Genomic DNA, 21,749 nt, shown 5'->3' with positions numbered 1-21,749 from the left:
ATAACGGAAACACAGTGAAAGAGGTAAAGCAGCAAGCAAAGAGCACATTCAGTAGAGAGCAGGTGGATTTGGAGTTACAGGCCAAAGATCAACAAAGTTTATGGCTGGAATACCTAAAAATGTTGAAAGAATGAAAAAAATAAATCACAGTGAGCTTTTACATTGGTTTTCAAATGGGATAAGTACATTTAAAACACACTTTTATGAAAAAAAAAAGTTTAAAATATTTGAAAGCATTTCTACTTCGATACGTTTTGCTAAGGTTTGCTAAGTCTCCAAGTTACAAACTCCCAGACAACATTTCACTCTATTTCCTCCTCTTAACTTTACAAATCGGCAAACAGATCTTCACTTTATGAACTCACATTACTCTCTCCGCTTTCCCTTTGGGTGGTCATTGTGTCATGCAGTGACTCCAGCCTTTGGCATTAAACCATAGCATCATCCATCTTCAGCAACTTTTAACTGCATTCTTAATTTGTTTTTGCTTTACTTTCATAGTTCTCAATTTGAGAGAATATCTGTCATGAGCTACAAGCCTAAATGCAGCAATAATGATAAATGGCCTTGAAACATAACAAAGCCACCTCTTTAAAGTGCCTGATGATGTCTTGTGAGGTCAGTTAGAACCAAGAAAAAGTACATAGAAAGACTTTAAAAGAGCAGGAATAAAAAGGCAATAAGGCATGGCACGTTTTGGCATTTAAACTCTTAACTGCACAGAAGAGTGGCAACATGAGGAAAAAATAATGTTTTACACAGACATGAACATGAAATTCATTAAAAGTTTTTTAAAAAAGGATGCAATTTGTAAAACAGTTTAAGGATTAAATCCTGGCTTTCATCCTTTTGAAACAAAGCAGAAAGACAAGCTCTTAGAGCCAACCTCAAGTATTTGCTGGGAAACACTGAGTCCACAGTTTGTGAAATGAGACACTGCTGCAGTGGCAAACTCACATGCTAACTGCATATGTTGCAGAGGAAGCGCCAGAAGAACAAGAGTTATCACCCATCAAAAAGTGGGAAGAACATGAGCCAGGTCAGCCGTTGATTGTCCAGTAGGGCTTTAACTTCTCCTGTGGCTTTGAGGTGATCGCTGCAGTGATCCTCATCATCAGAAAACGTCCGTTCAGGAGGTCGAAAACAGAAACCGAGGGAGGAAATCGGCTCACTTGATTCTGCCTCTTCTTTTAAAGAACTGAAGTGTGCTGAAGGAAGCAGCCTCTAAGAGGAGAGGAGATATTGGCAGCCTCAGCTATGAGACAGCAGTGACTCAGTCTGCTCTGCTCATCATCCAGCATGAGATTCATCCTCTGTTCTGTGTTCTCTATGGGGAGCTCAGCTTTCTCACCTTTAGGTTCCCGAGGTCTGCAAGAATAAAGCGCAGGTTTTGTAAAGAAGAAATCAAAATAAAATGGTAACCATGACTAAGCAGATAAAGTCTCTTTACCTCCCAGTCTGGGAGAGCGCTCGTGGCTGCTGCTTCCTATAATGAGCTGCAGGCTGGCAGCTGCTATGAAGCCCTCCTGCTGCCGACTCAGATTTTTCACAAGCCTTTCCACCACCATGATGAATGGGGGAATTGTTTTGAGAAATAGGATGAATGAACACACAGTGCATTTTGTGTAGTTTCATTGTTTTTAGAGGCTTTTTAAGCCTCGTTTATTGAACATTCCAGTGAGGCTCACCAGCGCCCCCTGTTGTCTTCACATTGTAGATGGATGACATCTCCACGTTTGATGATGACGCTGCCTGGTCCGTTTTGGGGACAGTCAGCCATAGCTCTGTACTTGCCTTGGGTCTAAAACAGATTTTTAAAAAGTTAGTGACACACACAAAAAAAACACTAATTCAGCAGAAAAATGTATGGTTTCAAAACATACAAGAGGCACATGGTAACGGGACGTGCAGCACAGATTCACAGTTCAGATGTTGACTGGATGACTATTATTTGTGCACTCTATAAATCTGGCATTTATTGAAGAATGGCTACAAAAACGCTGTTGTTTAAAAAATAGAGATAAAACTTTCAGTAGTGAATAAAGAAAACATCTGGAAGTAGGTGCTGGGGTTGAAAATGTCATTTTTGGCCTACAAAAACATTTTGTTTGGTGAAAAAGTGAAGCACATCTCCCTGAATACATCTCCATGGTGAAATGCGATTGTTGGTTTTTCCTGCAATATTTGCATCAAATTTCTGCAGAGAATAAAAGTACCAGTATACTGGTACTTTGTTGAAATTATGTGGAATCTATGTGCCTTTTGCATCATTTCCATCCCACAGAAAAAAAGGTCTGTCCTCTTTTTGCTAAATTTGATGTTTATCTTTCAATTAAATCAGAAGAAATACAGATAAAATGTTGTTTCTTAAAAGAATGACAGCAAATTTTCTAGAGCAGATATTTATCTAAAATCCTAAGTACATTTTTTTTTTTCAAAGAAATCTTTTGACATTGTGGTGCTAAACAAATTTAATGTGGCTGACCAGGTAGTGGAAATGGCATTTTAGGATGAAAAGGTTGCAGATGCCTGTACTACTGCATGGTTTAGAGTAGCCTAGCCAAAGTCCAAACCCTAATCCTACTTAAAGCCTGAATGAACTTAAATTGTCTTGCAACGAAGAATGGGAAAATCTCTAAATTTCCAGATGTGATACCATACATTGCTGCAAAAAGCTGTTCAAATGCACATGACTTTTAAGTATTTTGTTTGTAAAAACAAAAACTTTAAAAGCCATGCATCATGTATATGCTATATTGCATTTGTCTATCACATCAGGGGAGCAAATACCTTTGCAAGACAATGTAAGCAGGAATTTACTGGGTTTTTTGTTGTTGTTGTTCCCTTACTAGTTTGACCATTTTTTTCTCCTCCGTCTCAGATGGGAGGAAGGCGTCCGGATCTCCAGGCCACTCCTCCAGACCCTCGCAGATGTCTACCGAGTGATGAGCTCCGGGCCAACCTGGAGACAGACGTTCTGCTAAAGCTTCTAAAAAACGGCTATTGTTTCTGCAGTGCACCATAACCAGCACCATGTAGATACTTAGTAACTATGTTGACATTAAAACTTACTGGGACATTAAAAAGAATGTAGAATCAAAAGCTAATCTCAGTAGCTTTTTCCCACAAAGTCCTCGATGTACCTGGTTCTTCAGGTCAAAGTACACCTGAACTGCTGGGGATGAAAAGTCAAATATCTAAATTAGTTTACGACGGCGGGGCAAATCAGCGCTGCAGCAGGGTGCAAAGCAAATATGTTGGGCATCAGCTCCTCTAAAATTGATTTCTATGATTTTGTTACTAAGTATCTACTTGATTATAAAACATGAATGTTGCAGCAGAGGCATTTCACTCACTCCGACGGTTCGGCTGGTGTTTAGGGGAGTGAGACTGGGGCTCTGGGCTGCTCCTCCCAGACTCAGTGTCCTCTGAGCTCACCGACGCCCTCTGCTGTTTGCTGTGAAAACAAACAAATAAAAAAAACACCAACAGTTTTACATCGCAGTCATGCTCAGGATAAATATCTTCCTCAGGGGTTAGCTTTATAATAGATAATTGTCAATAACAGCTCTGTCCTCATGTTTTTCACACAGCCACAACCAAATATGCACCAGCCAGGTTACACAGAGCCCAGACAGCCATTTGTAAGCCTCCCAGTTCAACGCAGGAAGCAAAATTTACAGAACTTTAACAGAGTGATCCCTCAGGAGTCACGTGTTCACAACAGCTGAGATCTGGTCTCGATTTATAGGGATCCAAATTTAAGGAATTGATTGTCTTCTTTATTAACTACTTGGTTAATAAATCGATCGATCTTCAACACTGCAAAAACAAACAAAAAAAAAACTTACCAAGTATTATCTAGTTTATAGTGAAAATATCTTAGTGCATTTGAAATAAGATAAAACTAACATTTCAGCAAGAAATAGGAGCTTGTTTTAAGTTGTTAATGTCGATGAAAAGTTCTAGTTCTACCAGCGGATTATTTAACTTACAACATCGGAAAAATATCTTGTTATAAGTGCAACAATCTACCAGTGGAACCAGTACGTTTTCATCAATAAAAAGGGGTTTGGGACTTAAAAGAAGCTCCTATATTTTGCTGAAAAGTTACTTTTAAGTTAGTTTTGTCTTGTTTCAAATGTACTAAGATATTTGCATAAGAAACTAGTTGGAAGGATTTTGTGTTTTGCAGTGAAGAACAATCTCCCTGCCTAAATTTGGAAAGCTCTTACCTAAAAAAACGAGTCCAATCTTGATAAAATAATACAGAAAACTAATAAAATTAAACTAAAACTTCATATTTTGCAGAGCATGCAAAACAGCAGTTCTAAAATCCCAAAAAAATTTGGGAGTTTTCGATACAAAGCGACAAAGCCATGGAGGATGCTGCAAGGTGGAATGAGTTATAAACCACAATGGAGGCCGTAGGAAAGTAAGGGGGAGCAGAAAATGTTTAGTGGTGCAAAAACACAGCAGCGAAGGGTTTCCTGTCCTCATGCCATGATGAGGCGAGCCAGGCAGAGTTTACCACTGAGCGTTACGGCAGGTCAGTAGCGCTGGGAGCAGCGGGGGCGCGGCCGGGGCCGTTGCCTGGGGCTCCGGGACCGCAGGCACACAAACACGTCAGCTGACAGAGAGACAAAGTCCAGCCCCGGCAGACAGCCCCTGGGGGCCCCTCTGGACGGCCGCATGCCCCTGCAGGGGGGGGACGTGAAGGAGTGGGGAAAGGCAACTACACAGCAGTGAACATGAACAGAGACGGGCCTTTGCCTGCTCGCATAAAGTCCCCATGGCAACATGAAAAAGAAATCACATTCTCTAAAACTTTGATCTCATATGACAAAACAAACAGTCTTGCACGGAGGTGCCTTTGTGTTTTGCAAATGCTTGCATATTTTTATGCTCATACAACCCACATTCACGCTCCTGCCACACTAACAGCTCAGAAAAGGTACTGACCTCTCAGTGAGCGAAGGAGAGAGCTGCATGTGTTCAGCCACCGGGCCGTGTTGATACGCTTCGTCTAGGAGAAGGAGAGGAGCAGCAGGTTGTGAGGAGACATGCACAGAGCTTTTTCTAAAAAAAAGACTTCAAAGATGCTATTTCCAGAAAGAAAGAAATGTGTCGGCAGAAAAATCCGGGCTGTAATCTTATGATTTTGAACACTTTGTTAACATGTGTATGTGCAAAGGAAATTAATTAGTGTCCTTAAAGGCCAACTTCATTGTATTTTTAAGAAAATATAAAAACACATCTAAAATCTGATTTTAGCAAAGCTGTCAAAGTAAAAGTATTTTTGCCCTTATTTTGCCTCTTACTTTTATATTTCTTACCTTAGTTTGGATATGCATGCTTCAATGTATGTTTACCATGCTGCTGGTACGCCTGCATATCCCCACTGTGGGACAATAAAGGATATTCTACCCTTTTCTATATTTTAATACATCAGGTTGTTGACGAACCTCTAAGCAGCTTCTGTTGGTTGGTCAAAATTCGACGGAGTTCATTGAGCCAGGCCATCTTTACCTCCACTGTGGGAGCCTAAAAAAAATGTAAAATCATTCTCATTTTATGAGCAAATATATTCTGATTATTTAACGACTCTCGTTAGTTTGTAACACTGTGGTGCTTAAAATGCAGATGTCGCCTGAAAATCAATCACTTAACACAATCAAGCCTCTTACCTGGACCACATAAACCTCCTCCCTGCCGCTGTACCAGATCTCAAACTTCTTCACGTCGCCTTTGACGTTCTCTGTGATCCCCACAGCAGTCATCTGCCCGAAGACAGACACCAGGAGGTTTAGGACGAGCAACACAAACAACGCCTCAGAGTTACACCACACAGCACATCTGTCCCGTTTCAACCCAGAAACTCCTGCTCTTTCAGTCACACAGCGCTTCCTTCCCACATCCTCAATAATAAATCAAGGATCTGCGGTTGGTGAGAATAATACGCCAGATGTGACTCTCTGCACATCAACAGATTAAAAAAAAAAAAAAAAAAAAGTGTGTCAAAGGAAGACATCCTGCTCGGTGGCCAGGAGGGTGACTCCATGTTGAAGACACCAAGACAGACACCACTTTGATCTGAGTCATCTGCAAACAGCTTCCCTTCATCTGTGTGTTATTAGTGAAGGGAAATGAATGTATTTTTGGAGGATTTTATGAGAGAGTCACACACAAAGTGGTGTAAAAGTGTAAAATATAAAGAAAAGAATCCATAGATTCAAGATTCTTCATAAAACAATGTCTGAAACATGTGGCAGTCTATGTTAATCTAGAAAGACAACATCCAGAAGTTCCACCTGGATTAACCTGTTCATGGGAGGACAGCACATTTATCTGCAACATAATTTTATGAATATGAATTTTGCAAATTCCCTCAGATGCAGTAAATGTTAGTTAAGTATCAAACATTAAGGCTCTCTGTGTCTTCAACACTTTTCATGGATCTGCATTCAGCCCCTTTACTCTGATCCACCTAAATGAAATACAGCCATCTGCCTTTAGCTGTAACTTAATTAATAAATTCTCAGACTTTGTTGTGAGTTCGTTTAGAGTAAGCTGAGAGAACTAGTTCCACAGGCTATTGACTCTGGAAACTCAGTGCATTACAATTATGGGCTACTTTGTGTTAAATCACACAAAATCCACAATTAAACACAATGAAGTTTGTTTTTGACAAACTGAAGAGGTGCGAACACAAGGCGTTGCATCATCCAAGAATTAATAGATTATGATGGAGGAGAGTTTTAGAAAATAACAGCATTCAGAGGTTAAATGTGTTTGGCTTCTCCTTGTAAGAATTCATGATTGAGATGATTGATGGGAACAAATATCATCTCCTTGTCCAAGACTGGTGAATCACAGCCAAACACTCAGATCCCAAGCAGCCTGCAGCACACAGACCAACCTTCAGACAGTGCTTGAAGCTGTAGGAAGGCGTCTTGTCGCTGCCGTCTCCATGATCCTCTCTGCGTTTACACAAAAGCAGAGCCCTCTCATACAGGAAGAAGTGTCTCTGCATTGGCTTGAAGCGAGCCAACTCCTTCATGCGTGTGGGGCCTCTCTTGTGGCTGATCCACACGCTGAAAGAGCCCTGCATCAGCACACGGCCCAGCTCGCAGATCTCCCCCTGAGGTGGACAGAGGAGGATTCCAGGTTTTTGTAAATAATACTGAGGATTAAATACAAGGCAGGAATTAAGACAAGAGAAGAAAAATAATATCTTAACCTCGTATCCTGTAATGGCAATCTGATGCATGGAGTCGTTGACTGACTTGAGCAGATCCAGCATGGCTGTCAGCGCCCCCTGCAGTTCAGAGGTCCCTTCACAATCCGGGCTGTACTTCAGCAGCTCCTGAGAATATAAACATGCAGACATGTTGGAGAAGACGCACTGAAAATCACATAAAATATTAAAACTAAGATATTTAGATATTATCATTATTATTATTATTATTATTATTATTATTATTATTATTATTATTATTATTGGAATTGGAAATCGTATGTTTAATGAATAAAGCAGCTCATGAATTTCCAACCTTGAGCAGCAGCTGGTATTTTGTGAGGCGCTGGACCGGTTTGAGCAGGTAGGAATCCAGGCCCAGTTTGTGCTCCAGCTTCTTCTGACACTCCTTCATGTGGAAGATAAACAATGGTTTTAACTTACTGAGGTAATCACATTTATTTAAATTATTTGCATTTGTCAAACACACACTGTGCAACGACTACTCAAATATTTTCTGAAATATTTCTTTGATATTCTTTTTTTTTTTACTTTTATTATTATTTGTTTTCATTTATACAGACATTTTTATAGTAATTTTAAAATATTTAAAGTTTCCCCTGACATTAGGACAGTTGAAAAGAGTAAAACATCTGAACAACTTACCTGAAAAAAGGCACAGTCTGAGAATTGTCTCCATAGCGCTTCAGAACGTGGCTTATTCTGACAGTACATCTCATACATCTGGAAGCTTTCCTTCTGAAGATTGAGAAAAAAAATGCATTTTTAAGTAAAAAAAGGAGAAAAATGACCAAAAATAATAAAATATTTTTTAAAAATAAGTATTAATAATCTCACCAGCTGGAGAAAACAAGCTCCGACAGTTTCTGGAGCCTCCAGACATCCTTCAAGGTCTTGTAAGAAAACTCTGAATTATGAGAAAGATAGAAAAGCAGCACATTTATTCTCAAGACAAAGCAAGAGAAACAAATATGAATTACATCCTGTAACTCTGCCTTCAGACATAGAATAATACCAGAAAGTGATACATCTCCACATCAACCACAGCAGTCATAAATGAACCTCTTGGATACTTTATTCAGGATGAAGCTTCAACAGCAAGTTGTCGTCTCATTAATATTAATTTAATTCTGCTGATTTTATAGTGTGGTAATTTTGCTTTTAACTTTACCTGTTTGTGTTACTTAATTTGTATTTTTTTTCTTATTGTATTTACTTTATTTATTAATAAGTATTTTTAACACCCTGGCCAAGGGTATATTGTTTTGCATGTTTTATATGTTTAACAGACACATACATCATTTAACCAATATTAACAAAAGATTAAAGTTCAGAAACTCTGAAACAACAATTTCAAATAGATATTGTACTTATTGATCTTTTATTATGTTTTTTTTGTTTGTTGTTGTTTTGGCTGTAATGACAAAAATCAATAACTGGTACAGAAAATTATTTTGATAAGTTTCAAAAGTTTAACTAATATTCCAACTCAGATGGTAGCCCTAAGCAAAATTACTCCTAATAAATCTAGAAATTAAGATTGAAGTGAAATTAAAGTTGCATTTAAGTTTGTTGTTTTTCACTGGAACTGACAAGTATGGACAATTTGATTATAATAGGCATGATATTTGTATTTATCTATTTAATTCAGACATAAAGCTTTACTAATGTGCAATAGGGTGTTAAAATCTTGCTGAATAATTTTGTAATGTAACATTTAGATGTTCAGTAAGCCTGTGACTTTCCAGTGACAGCACCAGTGTTGCTCTGCTTTGGGACTCGTTAATAAAACACACCTGCTGTGAAAGTTGTAGATCTCAGGCATGTTTCCAAAGAGAATGTCTTTCTTGCTGCGTAGTATTGGCGGCAGAAGCCCCGACAGAGCTGGGTTATCCATTTCAGCTCTGTAACCCTGCATTTTCAAGAGCAGCAACGTGTGTTCAGGGAGCAAATATAGGTGACAAAAACAAAGATCATGAGGTAAAATCCAACTGTTTGAACTGATTCCTACCAGCAGCACTGACAGAAGCTCCTCCACATAGATCCTCTCAGTCTCTATAAGTTCCCTCATTACATGTCTGAGACAAACAAACGCAGGAAGACAGAGAAAGACAGCCAGAGGGCATCGTTAGCACAAAGCAAAGAGAATCACAGACTAAACATCAAAAGCAGTGCTGAGGACAGAAAGACGGATGGATGGATGGATGGACGGATTTCTCCTTCTTACCGCTTTAACAAATCCGGGCTGTCGTCTCCATCCAGACTGTACGAGACGCAGCTCCGACTCTCCTGGTAGTCATGAATCACCTCGATCTGAAAAGACCGGAGGAAGGTCAGCACTGAACTTACTGTCTGATACTAAAGGGATAGCTGGACTTTAGGAGTGAGGTTCAAACGGTAACATCATTCTTGCAGTGGAATCTTTTTTAGTATAAATTCAGATTCAGTTGTTTTAATGCAGTAAAAGTCCACTTTAAGCCAAGGCCCCTGTTGGACCAGCTGTTGCCTTCAGCCTCTGGGTCTGGATTTAATCTGGATTTAATATAAAAGAAGATGCCAGGAGATCTTATCTACTGATATTAACTGCTAAAACCCTTTAACAAAAACTCACCTTACAACTCCTGAACTATCCTTCTAAGGAAAACATCTCAAGGACTAATCATTAGATTAAACCGACAGTTAATATACATTTAGTCATTCTAAGCAGGAGCAAAAATGAAGGAACAAAGTTTTCTCACTTTTCTGGGATTTGGACTTTTCCGGGATGATTTCTTGCCAGGAAGTGAAATGTCAAACGTGAACTTCAAGCCATCACCTGTAAAACCCACAATGACGACTCATTAGCTTAATAACGGTGTTAATAGGAGTCAAACTGAGAAGAGGACCTATTTAAAACCCCAAGCTCAGAACATAAGACAATAAGTGTGAATGCAGCAGACTCAAATGGATTCCTGAGCTGGTGAAAAAGAAACAGATCAACAGTATATCTTCCCCAAAAATGAAAATATCTGAAGATGTTCTTGCAGTAAATTGCTAACTTTTGGCTCTACTATATGTTTGCTTTGTTCAGCCTCTCTAGAGGCACAGGATGAGACAAAAAGTTATTTAAGCGCATGAACAATGAAAGGTTGCATGGAAGCTATATTGAGCGGTCACTTGTTTCCCTCTGGACTGACGGATGATAACATCTGTCCTTTTTCTAGCTCATTTGTAGGGCTGGCGGTGCAAAACCCCCCAGGCCGTGGAGAGAACCTGTGATGTGATAATCTGGCCATGGGAGAAAAACTGCTGTCACTGTGATAGGAGGTGAATTGGACACTATGTCGAATCAAAAAAAAAAAACACATCGAGGAGGTTACAAGGGTCGCATGCCAGTCTGGTTACCTGCCAGTGAGGATCAGTTCTATATTATGTGTCTGTGTGTTTTCTAATAAAACGTGGTCTAATTTGAATACCGTGTTTAGGGGAGAAGAGCGGTGACTTGGCGCGAGGTTGGTTCTCGGGTCTGGGGGCCACCAGCTGGATCGGTCGCACATGTCTGTCAGCCAGCTTCCTCAAAGAAGCTTGTCGGTTCTGGATCATCTGCTGTACTGCTGCATGCTTTTCAAACATATTCCCAATCTGAGTCTGACAAGGAGGCAAAAGAAAGCAAAGATGAAGGGAAGAAAATGGTGACTAGGCTTTTTAGATGATGACTTGTCGCTAACCTGCAGCTGAGGTGTGATGACAGCCTCGTATTCAATAGCCAGAATATCGTGACCTGAGCTCAGCACAGACGGCGCCCCCTCCAGGAACTTCTCAATTTCCCTGAGAGACATCTGGGCGCCCTCCTTGGACTGGGACTTGTCTACTAGTTGGTTTGCTAACAAATACGCTCCATCATCACACCAAGTCTGGGCCTGGAGGCAGAGAGCAGAAAGATGCTTTACGATTCTTTATGTGTTTAAAAAGTAAAAGGTGTGTTTTTTAATACCTGCCCGAGACAAAGCAGCAGTTGGTGTGTTTGCATCAGAAAAGAGTGCTTGGACTTGAGCGCAGCAGAGAGAGTGTCACAGTGGTGGCGGAGCTCATTGCAGCGCTGCATGATGAGCCCCATGGCGTAGTGGTGACCCGCTGACAGCTGGTGTCCGTGGAGGATGATGATCTGGGCTCGAGACATCACTTCCTGGGAGAGGCAAAAGGAAAAAGACATATTTTATCCAGATTTTATTTCATACACCAAATGAAAGTGGTGCAGGAAGTTTTTTTATTTTACATATAGAAATCTGAAGAGTGTGACGTGTCTTTGCATTCGACCTCCTTTTCTATGAAACTCCAAAGTAAAATGGGGTCCAATCAAATGCCAACTTTGTGGCCTACACAAAGCAAATCACCATGGTAGGAAGCTAAACTGAACAACAAATTAAGCTACCTGTGACGGCAGCATCATGATCTGGAGATCATGACGACTAAAGAGCACAGCAGACAGGGAAAGTGTAAAAGTGTGGAAAAGTCTGAAATAGGGCTGGGCTATAAAATAATATTCTAAGCTTTGGACATTTCACCAAGTGAAGATTATGAAACGACTGCAAATCCACCAGGAAATGCAGCTTCACCAAACCCTACAGGAAATAAATTCAGCCCCTTTTTAATAACAAATGTTCTTGAATTAATCCTAAAACTAGACAACTTTTAGAATCAAGTGAAGTAAAAATGTTAATCAATTATGATATGAAATATTAAGATATAAAATCTAAATAACCTATACTTATTTGGTGAAAAAACACATCAAATATGAGAAATCCTGACCTGTGCATTAGTTTCCAGGTCGTCGAGTCTTTTCAGAAGCTGCTCTGTTTGAGCCAGAGTGTTCACATTTATGGACAATTCTCTCTCCTGATGCATGAGATGTTCAAGACACATTTCCATCTAAACAAACAGATAAATCAGACATGCAAACATTAAACGTTAGGCATTAACCCTGGTTTTAACACCTATCTTAAAGCACGTCTGCTACTACTGCCTGTTTAAAACTTTAGAAATGACTGATTTACAAAGACCTAAAGTGTCAGCTTACAATAAAAGTCAACTTAAGATATAAATGTTTCGCATACTTCACAGAATCAGTTTTTTGCATATTTTTATCAAATGACAGCCTTAAGAACTGCACACAGATTTCCCTCTAGCGCTCGAACAGTGAAAATGACGTAACAACATCACCTCCTGAAAGCTTTGCTCGTATCTGAGCAGCTGAAGGTACTGATGCAGTTTCAGATGATGCTTCTCAAAGAAGCCGTCAAAGGCCGACTCCATGTCTCTGAGCTGTGCAAGAAGCCTAAAAGAGGAACTGTCAGTCCATTGTAGCAGAGGTGTAGTGAATAAACATATTATATGGATGCTGGCAACATTAAAGACACCATTTACCTCTGTACTGTCTCCCAGTCCAGCTTCACATCCCACTGGGAATCATCATCCTTCCCAGTTGTTTCCAAGTTGGACAGAAGATGGCGACCCTCCTTTGAAACCGACCTTATTGCATCCTTCCAGAGACCAATTTACATTAGAAAAATGCAGGTCGAGATCAGATTTCGTAATGTAAGTACATGCACCTTGCATGCAGCCTTACCTTGAGCTTTTTGTACTTTTCAGTGTGTGTCTCCAGGAGCTGCTCGATGGCTTTCCCCTCGTCTGGCAGCTCTGCCTCTGCCAGCTCGGTGCCAAAGCCCTGCAGCATCTGAGCGATGTCTTTCACCGTCACGGCAAAACTTTCAATAGCCTGCAGTGAAAAGCAAACAGAAACGTATGTTAACTTCTCTGAGACATTTCTTTAGACAAAAATTCCTGCGATGACTTAATAAAAACTGTTAATAGTTATAATTTAATGTTGGCCTCCAGCTTGTTAGTGAATCCTTTTACCGTCCGTAAAACAATCCAGTCACTGTGACAGTAGTCCAAAGTGCCTCCGAACTCTGATGTCAGCTGGTTTTCATCAATGTAGCGCAGCAGGTCTGTGACAGAACTCAGCATCACCACCTAAACATTAAGACAAACCTGAGAGCTCACAAAAAGACCTGCTTTCACACGACTTCAATCATTCAAAAACATTGTTATGGTCAAAAATTTTATTCATGCCCTGTTTATCCAATGTGATGGGTAATATGAAACATTTTTTTCACTTTGAACTACCAAAATCTGGGAAAGATCCCAAGACACCACGGTATAGCGTGATAAAAACAAATGTTGAAACTGAAATTAGTTTACCAGGAAACATTTGACTTATGGAGCTCCGGTTTGTAACAATAATGATGAGGTGTACCTTGTCATGAAGTGAGACAAATGTGGTAACTGAAGAGTAGCTGCCTTACTGGCATCTTGAGCATGAAGTCATCCTGGCTGAAGCGGAAACCAATATCTGTTACAGTACGGTGGAAGAAGCTGGTGGGTCGGAGCACCAAGACCAGGTGGAGGTTCCCAGGAAAGGAGGCCTTGATAGAGAAAAGAAGAACCAAATATAATCACACATGGACATCATGTTACCAATAACCAAACTCATTGTTCCTTTCATGAATGCATCACTCCTGATATTTTCATCGACTTTCTCAGATGCACTGTACTCCATTGTGCACTTTTGTTTTTACTTTTTATACTGCAATGTATGAGACTTTGTTGCTTAAGCAGTTGCATTTGATCTGGATTTAAAGTTCAGTTCCCACCTTTTTTAAAACACCACTTCAACCTTAGGTTGGTTGAGGTCATGGCTTGACCCCGAGACAGCATTCAGACACAATGAGGTCTAATGAAGACAGCAGCACCCGCACTGAACCGATAGTAAATTAAATGAGCCCAAAGTAAATTCAAGGTTGTTGGGGGTTTTTTTTAAGCTAACTCATGCAGCAACATTTGAACGTGTGGCCATTACGCAATGCTTTATCTTCGTTTTAGCAAGTTGCAACTTCTTAGATTCCTTTAGCCTGGCGCATTTTTATGTCCTTATGTGGAGATAAAAATGTAATCTATCATCGGTTTTGTGCAGGACGTGCAGACAGCCGGCTGCATGACTAAGCAGAAGCTCCCTCTGCACCGCAGTGCTACAGTCTGCGCCGCTGCCGCATACACCCTGCCCGTCTAAAAACTTAACCCCAAACTCTGCACACCAAGAACCAGAATACAGAAGGCGCTCGTTACCGGGCTCCTCCGGACCTTTGGCATCCCTCGGTGAAAAAAGCAATCAGTCATGGTGTCGGAAGCCATCTCTAGTCAATATAATTTCCCGGCTGACCGCTGGAAATCGGTGCCAAGGTAAGATGTGCGGCTCTTTCCCCCGACCGCCTGGCAACAGCCGGAGCTCTGCTTCCGCCCTGTGCCTCTGCAACATTTCCTCCGCCCGCCCGGCTTCCTCCTCATCCTTTCTCCCCGCCTGAGCTTCCCGCGTCATCGCACAGTTTTTGCTTATTCATGCGTTTGCAGCCATATGCAGAGGGGACTCTCCGAACAGACGGCACGAATAGGATCCCCATGAAAACAATGCTTCACCCAAATCAAGCAAGTTTAACATTAATACGCATAAATGAGAGGAGGAAAACTTGACCTAACAAAGATCTGCGTCAGGACCATGGACAGCAACTCCTCAGTACAGGGTTCGGTTTAAATTCAAACCTTTTCCAGACTCACATTTTCCTGGGTTCATTTAAAAAAAATAAAAATACACAACTGCACCAGTGAATTTATATCAAATACTGAACCTGTTAAAGAAGAAAACGAGAGAAAGACCCAGCGTGAAAGAAGAGAAGGAAAGAAAGAATCGAAAGAAAGGAAGAAACAAACAAAAACAAAGAAAGGAAAAGAGAGGAAAAAACAAACAAAAATGAAGAGAAAGAGTGAAAGAAAGAAAGAAAGAAAGAAAGAAAGAAAGAAAGAAAGAAAGAAAGAAAGAAAGAAAGAAAGAAAGAAAGAAAGAACTTACTGCTATCCTGGCCAGAGCGGTTTTGATGGAGGCCCATGTATCCAGTCTTCTGTCTAAAATGATGATAAATTTCACTCCTGGTTGTCTTGTTCTACAAACAAAAATATGCATCCTTGTCATTAGTTTCAGTTATTACACTTATGGCTTATAATAGGAACAAAAACGTGAATTCAAATAATACTATTTTATGTAATTAAGTGTTCTTCATCTAAATGGATTACAGTCTTTGAATAGAACATCGGAGAGGATAATAAGCCTCTGACCTGCCATCTTCCCTAATCTCCGGAGAGATGAGGTTATGACAAAAAGGGCATCAGTAGGACATTTGACTCTGATCAGCAGCGCCTGCTGTGCTCAGAATACCAGGATTTGGTGCAGTGCAGAAAGAGGGAGAGAGTCAGCGAGGAAGAGCAGCTAAACGATGGAGGACGCACCGAGGGATGAGGGTGAGGTAGGTAAAGACTTTGGCTAAAGCTTCCTCTGGGATGTCACTGAACGCTGAGCATTCTGGGAGGGTGATGATGACGCTCGAGTCTTCCCCGCGCCCTCCTGGAGAAAAACAGGAGCATAAGCGTCACGTCCTGTAACACATTCAATATGTGGCACAGGTAAGTGAATCATGAAGAAGAACTTACCTGACAGATATGCAACTTGTTTCTCTATATATCCTCCCACTTCCTTCAGGCTCAAAGGGACAGTCACCTCTACAGCGTGACACAAGTAGAAAGAAACTTGAGCTGCACCACAATGATACTAAGTGGGAATATTTATGAATTAATTTAAGTGTTTGTTAAGCCAATCAGTATTTAATTAAATGAAAAAGTTTTAACCAACACAACTTTCTATACTTTATTTCCAATGAACCAGAGTTCTTGTAATTTGTCTAAGTATTTTTGAGTTATTGCTCCTTAAAGATTTCTCACTGTACATTTTGTTGGCTTCTCTTTGACTCATTTTCTGTCTGTTCTCCAGAGCCAATAGTTTCCAGAAGACAGCTCTTTGGGGATCACCTTGCCGTTGCTTCAGTTCCCATCTTTTAAACTTCACAGTTCCAGTGATGAAATGGAAATGCCTTTTGTCTTTTTTTGACATTTTGTCAGTCAGTCAAGGTTAAATTTGGTGAATAAAACTGATTCTAATTCAGATTACTATTTCTCTAAAACACGAATGCTGCCGACTGAAACTTCCCCACTGAAAATATAAAACACATACTTTGTTTATACAGGATGTGATGTTGAAATCAGTCTCATTTTTCCTCATGAAGTCATGTGCACTTGGAACTGCAAGATATTTTGTTTGCTTTTAAGAGTTCCTCTAAACTCCGACTTCAAGGGACCAAATAATGTAACAAAAATCCTACAAGCACATCTGACTGCTGAATGCTAAAACTGAATCAAGGACTGATTTCTCAGGATCTTACACTAAAGATCTGCACATTTATCCAACCTTTTTTTGTTTTTTTTTACTTGGTCTCCATAAATGTGTTTTTCAGTTTAATTATGCAGGATGTATATCACTTTGAAGGCAGAAAAAGTTGATCAATTATTGAACATGTAGTCAATTTCTTTACATCACACTTTCCAGGGTTGTGTACACATTTAAAATCTCCGGTCCCTGCCTGCATTAAGAAAATGTATTCATTCTACAGCCACATATTCTAGGATAAAGCAGCATTTAGGTGGCCATCTTAACTCAGTTAATGTTCCTCTCAGTAGTGGAGAGATAGTCATTGTAGTTTATACCAGGCTATTGTCTGCAGACTGCAGTGCTCTGTCTGATACAGAGCAGATGCACAATATTGTCATGTCACTGTTAGCAAACGTCTAATGCAGATCCTGGTTGATCCTCAAAGTAAAGAGAAATGCAGCAGTGACTGCATTACACAGTATGGATGTATTGGTTTATTTGAGTCTTACAAAATGTTGCCTTCAGCTGCAGATGATCAGAGTGCAATGATTCTCTCAAATTTCATCATTTCCTCATGAAAATTTAATCAGTGCAGAGGAGCAGAAACAGACGAAAAAAGAGGAGAGGAAGGCTGGAGAGCGATTATAGGAGCAAACTAGGTGTTATTTTCCATGAGGCGACTGCAGTAATCCTGTGCAAGTAATAAGCTCCACCAGTAGCTGCTGAATATTTCATGTGTGTCAGTAACAGAGAGAAGTTGAGCCAAGTCAGACCAAAGCAGCAGAACTGGATGCTGTGCAGACACACACATCCAGGATAAAGTTACTGTCACACTTGAATAGCCGTGTGATCGTTAATACCCAGCCCTGGAAAACAGCAGCAGAATGGGGAAAGATTTTAAACGGACATAAAGCGATGTTAAAGATTATTATTCATTCAATCTACGCTGCAGGACAACATCTAACACCTCAGGAAGTGCAGGGTTAAGTTTTTGCATAAACTGGAACGGATAAGTAGAAACTTTGTAAGCACATTTTCCTGACCTTAAGAGGGAAGTCAGCCTAATTAAAGTGCGGAGCTCCTGTATCTATCAAATAAGGATGCCCTATGCAGCAAACCGCAGTGCTGTTTATAAACTTTGCAATTTTATGGAAACACCACACTCGCTCTTGACCCTGAAATACTAGCAGCTCCTTTAATGATTGATTGCTTTGTGCTACTTCAGCAATGCTTCATGCTACTACCATAGGAACCTATCTATACAGAGTGCCTTTTAAAGTATTCATAATACTTTTTCACATTTTGTCATCTCACAAAATATGTTTTGCATTTTTCATGCTACAGATAAATGAGGTAAGGTAAGGTAATTTTATTTATATAGCACATTTTCAGCAACAAGGCAATTCAAAGTGCTTTACATGAGTACAAGTAGTGCACATAAGTAAAAAAGGGAAAAAGAATATGTATTGTTTACTTTCTTTAATAATAGAAATCTGGGATGTGATTTCTGCTGCATAGCTCTATTTTTTTCCCTTTTACTCAGACAACGCTAAATAAAATAAAGCATGACCAGTTCAGATGAGAGAAGCTGCCAAAAGTCTTATGGTAATCACCAGTAAGTAGACTAATAATCCATAAGCTAGGGCTGGACAATATGGCTGAAAAGCGTACTATGGCGTTTCATATCAGTTCATATCGATAATTATTTATTTGTTTTTTGTTTTAAATATCTGACATAATACCAAACTGGTGGTGTGACCGTTCCTGTTTTATCCAGAGTTTTCCATCTCATTGTCCTTCATTTCTAAGCAGTTATGAGGTATGGCGGCAAAACCCTAAACTGCTGCTACACCACATTAACAGGTTATTGCTAGGTAACCAAACAGGAAGTGAATTGATTGATGCCACAAACCTTCTCAGCTGGCCATTACAGGTTTAGCGGCATCACCCAGAATGCTGTGCAGTTCAGTGTAATTATTGAATATTCTATCAGGTGTATTATCTATTGGTAACATGTGCGTCGTGATCTACATTGTTATTGCTTTATAGTCCAGCTCTTCGGTAACCTGTAATAATCACAATTACTTGAAAGAAAGGCTTGCAACATTTCACTATATATGTCTTTATAATATACAACTTTCATTTTCTGAAATGAGTGATTAAAAGTATTTAACTTTTTTGGCGTATTCAGATTTTTTAAGCTGTGTTGTATGCATGACTTTGTGTATTAAAAAATGAAAAGAATATCAAATCCTTTCCATTTTATTGAAAACAAACCTGGGTGTGCTTTTTTTCACATTGGGAATGTTTGAACATGACCTCTTCAGCCGACATGCTGTAGGACACAGTGTCCAAAGCTCTGCTTGCTCTTCTGTTCTTACATAGATAGAAAAAATAAAAGTTTTCCAGTGTGGATGGAAACAGTGATTTACTTCAGACCAATCCCTTCAGTGTGCTTAGAAAGCTGAGGGCAGGAAGCTTATCTCTGTTGTCCAAACAAGGATAACCATCTACATTTACTTCATCACATGCTGCACCTGTAACAAGCACTCTACATTATATAACTCCCCTTTTTATCCATAACATACATTAAAAAATAACCTCCTTTTATTTTCATCAGGGAAGAAAACAAAAGAGAGCCAACATTTTCATTTTGTGTGCTCCTGTTTCCAAACATTGAAAAAGGAGATCCAGTGTAGTGAAGAGGGTCTGGTTGAATGTAGAGCACAAACCCAGAAATGCTGCATCCGCTCTGATTTCACAGACACCAAAAAAAGCAGAACCTCTTAATCCATGGCAGGCTAAGAAGCACAATGTCACACAAACACTTTCATAAAACGCTGAGGCCGAGCCTCATACTGCTTTTAGGTCATGAGGTTTTTTGCTAAATGAAGCTTTAAATGCTTAAGGGATTAGACTGGTTGGTGGCAGGATTCTGGTAGAAACCAGAGTGGAGGAAAAAAAAAACATCCACTGGGATACATGAAAGCTGGATTGGTTTTCAGAAAAGCCAGAAGAAGAAACTGTACAGAACAGCCCTGTGAAGTGGAGACAATGCTTTAAATGTTCTCTTTTATGGTCCTCCATCCAATAAAACAGTGGTCTCAAACTTCAACTCTTAGATGTGGCCCCTCTCCTACATGCTTGGATTAAATGGTAAAACTGCTCACCAGCATCTACAGAGGTCTAACTGAGCTAACATATGAGTCGTGTGCTCAAGCAGAGAGACATCAAAAAGTTGCAGGACTGGAGTTTGAGACCACTGCAATAAAATAATTCCTGCAGGATTTTGTCTCTAGTGTCATTTAAGTTGTTCTTGGAGCAATACCTGCATTATTACAAGCAGTGTGTTCCATCAACTGTAAATAGAAAAATGCATTGATTTTCCTGAAATGCATTTTTCTCTTGCGTTTTCTAATTTCCAGCAAACCACAGTCAGAGCCATTATCCACAAATGGAGAAAAGATGGAACAGGAACCTTCCAAGAAATGTCCAGCTGACTAGAACTAACAGAACGTGTTGACAACTCACAAAGAACCTAGAAACATGTTTAAAACATTTAAGGCAAATGAGGCTTGCAGCAATGTCAACATTAATGACGTAACAATAAGAAAGATATTGAGCAAACATGGAACCAATGGGAAAAGTTTCAAGGTGGAAACCACTGCTAACTAAAAATGAAACAAAATCCCGTATCAAGAAAAAATATCTTTGTGTTCACCAAGAAAAACAGTCTTGGTGAACACACTGAACACTGAAAATGTTCAGTGGAGTGATGAGAAAACTAACATGATTTTAGAACCAGGACATAACATCAACAGTCAAACAGTGACGTTAATGTGATGGTTTGGCATAATTTGTTGCTTCTTAACCAGGAGGACTTGCTTTAACCAATTTAATCTTAAATTCCTCTCCACCAAAAAAATCCTTCAGTAAAATGCCCACTTAGGTTAATCAGCAAGACAATTGATTTCAGAAGGAGGTTAATTCTAAGGCAGATTTTGGTTTGCATGGCTGAGTAAAGTATTCATGTATTCACTCTATTTACCTTTGATAGTCCAAATTTGTTTGATGATCTGTAAAGTGTGCAAAATGTGAAACAGTTCTACACACACTCTGTAAGAAGATTAGGGTGAATAGTGAGTGGAAAGTGTTAGAGTGTTACTCTCAGAAAGGCATTTTCTCTTTCAGCTGTCAAATCCAGGCCAGATTCAACAAGCAGAAAATGTCAAAAAGTGAATCAGCTGACATGCACTTTTTCAGTCTATCCTTCATTTTCCAATGTAAATCTCAACGGCCTTGTGCCCCGACAATAAATATCAACTTGGCCATACCTACTTTTATGACTATTTGATGAAAACTACGGGCCGCATTAATCTCTGTAACAGTGATTTACAATATGCTGATTCCGGCTACAAATCCTTCCTATAGATTGAAAACGCATCCATCTGGGGTGGCTGAAAATAGCTCACATAATCCCTGCACTGGTCCACTGCTGAAGCAAAGCTACAGGAACTCGTACATCAATAATAGTGAAGCTGCACATCTCCAGTTACCGTCTGTTGGAACTTGGGGTTAAAGTAAGCGGAGATGTGCTCTTTTCGTTAAATTGTGAAGAAGAGGACGAAATTCACAAAGGATTGCACTGAGAAGCCTGACATGATTCATAAGGTCCGTCAGCATCAATAACTTACGCTGCAGGGTGCTCTCCAGCTGGGAGCCGGCCTGCAGAAGGCAGCGGTAGCACTCCATCTCCGCAGACTCTTTGGCCAGGTCCCTCTCCTCCTGCAGCGAGGCTGGGCCCATTCCCTCTGCTTCCGTCACAGAGTCAGGCTGGGACAACAGCTTCCTCACATCGTCTTCTCGCTGGTCCGGCCTTCCATAATACAAGTTTACCGACACCTTCACGTTCTACAACGAGAAATCCATGAAGTTCCCTAAAAGGCTGTCGACCTTGAAGCTGCAGAGAGCGCCTCCACGCTGAACCACACGACTACATCACAAACACACACACAGCAGCAGCAGCAGCAGTTCGTTGACCGGTCGCAGCCCCGACTGAGTGTGATGTCTTGTTCTCCTCTGGTTGATACACACCAGTCGACAGCGTGTCCTGCTCTCAGCAGCAGTTAGCTGCTTCAAAAC

The 21,749-nt window shown here is 40.2% G+C and overlaps 1 protein-coding gene across 2 annotated transcripts; it reads right to left on the bottom strand.

The window, feature by feature from the left end:
- Positions 1 to 88: 88 nt before the first annotated feature.
- Positions 89 to 21,587, bottom strand: mcf2a (MCF.2 cell line derived transforming sequence a). Of its 2 annotated transcripts, none has more exons than XM_015001917.2 (30): positions 21,302 to 21,587; positions 15,836 to 15,904; positions 15,635 to 15,749; positions 15,201 to 15,291; positions 13,603 to 13,722; positions 13,154 to 13,270; positions 12,864 to 13,013; positions 12,662 to 12,777; positions 12,458 to 12,584; positions 12,047 to 12,166; positions 11,232 to 11,423; positions 10,966 to 11,157; positions 10,714 to 10,885; positions 9,997 to 10,073; positions 9,486 to 9,571; positions 9,270 to 9,336; positions 9,055 to 9,170; positions 8,096 to 8,165; positions 7,904 to 7,996; positions 7,554 to 7,646; positions 7,241 to 7,366; positions 6,920 to 7,141; positions 5,688 to 5,780; positions 5,466 to 5,544; positions 4,963 to 5,026; positions 3,357 to 3,457; positions 2,850 to 2,962; positions 1,689 to 1,801; positions 1,451 to 1,554; positions 89 to 1,368 (listed from the first exon to the last, which is right to left on the bottom strand). In XM_015001917.2, exons 1-30 carry the CDS (start codon positions 21,411 to 21,413, stop codon positions 1,328 to 1,330), a joined length of 3,351 nt encoding a protein of 1,116 aa, XP_014857403.2. In that variant the 5' UTR covers positions 21,414 to 21,587; the 3' UTR covers positions 89 to 1,327. The 2 variants fall into 2 exon arrangements, with proteins under 2 accessions (XP_014857403.2, XP_087865536.1); XM_088009410.1 differs by having other exon boundaries at positions 9,055 to 9,194; positions 9,264 to 9,336; positions 12,458 to 12,572.
- Positions 21,588 to 21,749: the final 162 nt, after the last annotated feature.

Source organism: Poecilia mexicana, unplaced genomic scaffold (genome assembly GCF_051168715.1).
Source record: "Poecilia mexicana isolate PSO_F unplaced genomic scaffold, ASM5116871v1 scaffold_10, whole genome shotgun sequence".
NCBI classification, from domain to species: domain Eukaryota; kingdom Metazoa; phylum Chordata; class Actinopteri; order Cyprinodontiformes; family Poeciliidae; genus Poecilia; species Poecilia mexicana.
This window is presented reverse-complemented; position numbering and strand designations above follow the sequence as displayed.

What these genes read in the sequence shown, in the direction of transcription:
- mcf2a (XM_088009410.1), bottom strand. Translation starts at nt 21,413, where the DNA reads ATGGGCCCAGCCTCGCTGCAGGAGGAGAGGGACCTGGCCAAAGAGTCT. An exon ending in TCTCCTTCGCTCACTGAGAG is followed by an intron (nt 3,458 to 4,962) that starts GTCAGTACCTTT and finishes TTGTTTTCACAG; the next exon opens with CAAACAGCAGAGGGCGTCGG. An exon ending in AGAAAAAAATGGTCAAACTA is followed by an intron (nt 1,802 to 2,849) that starts GTAAGGGAACAA and finishes AATCTGTTTTAG; the next exon opens with ACCCAAGGCAAGTACAGAGC.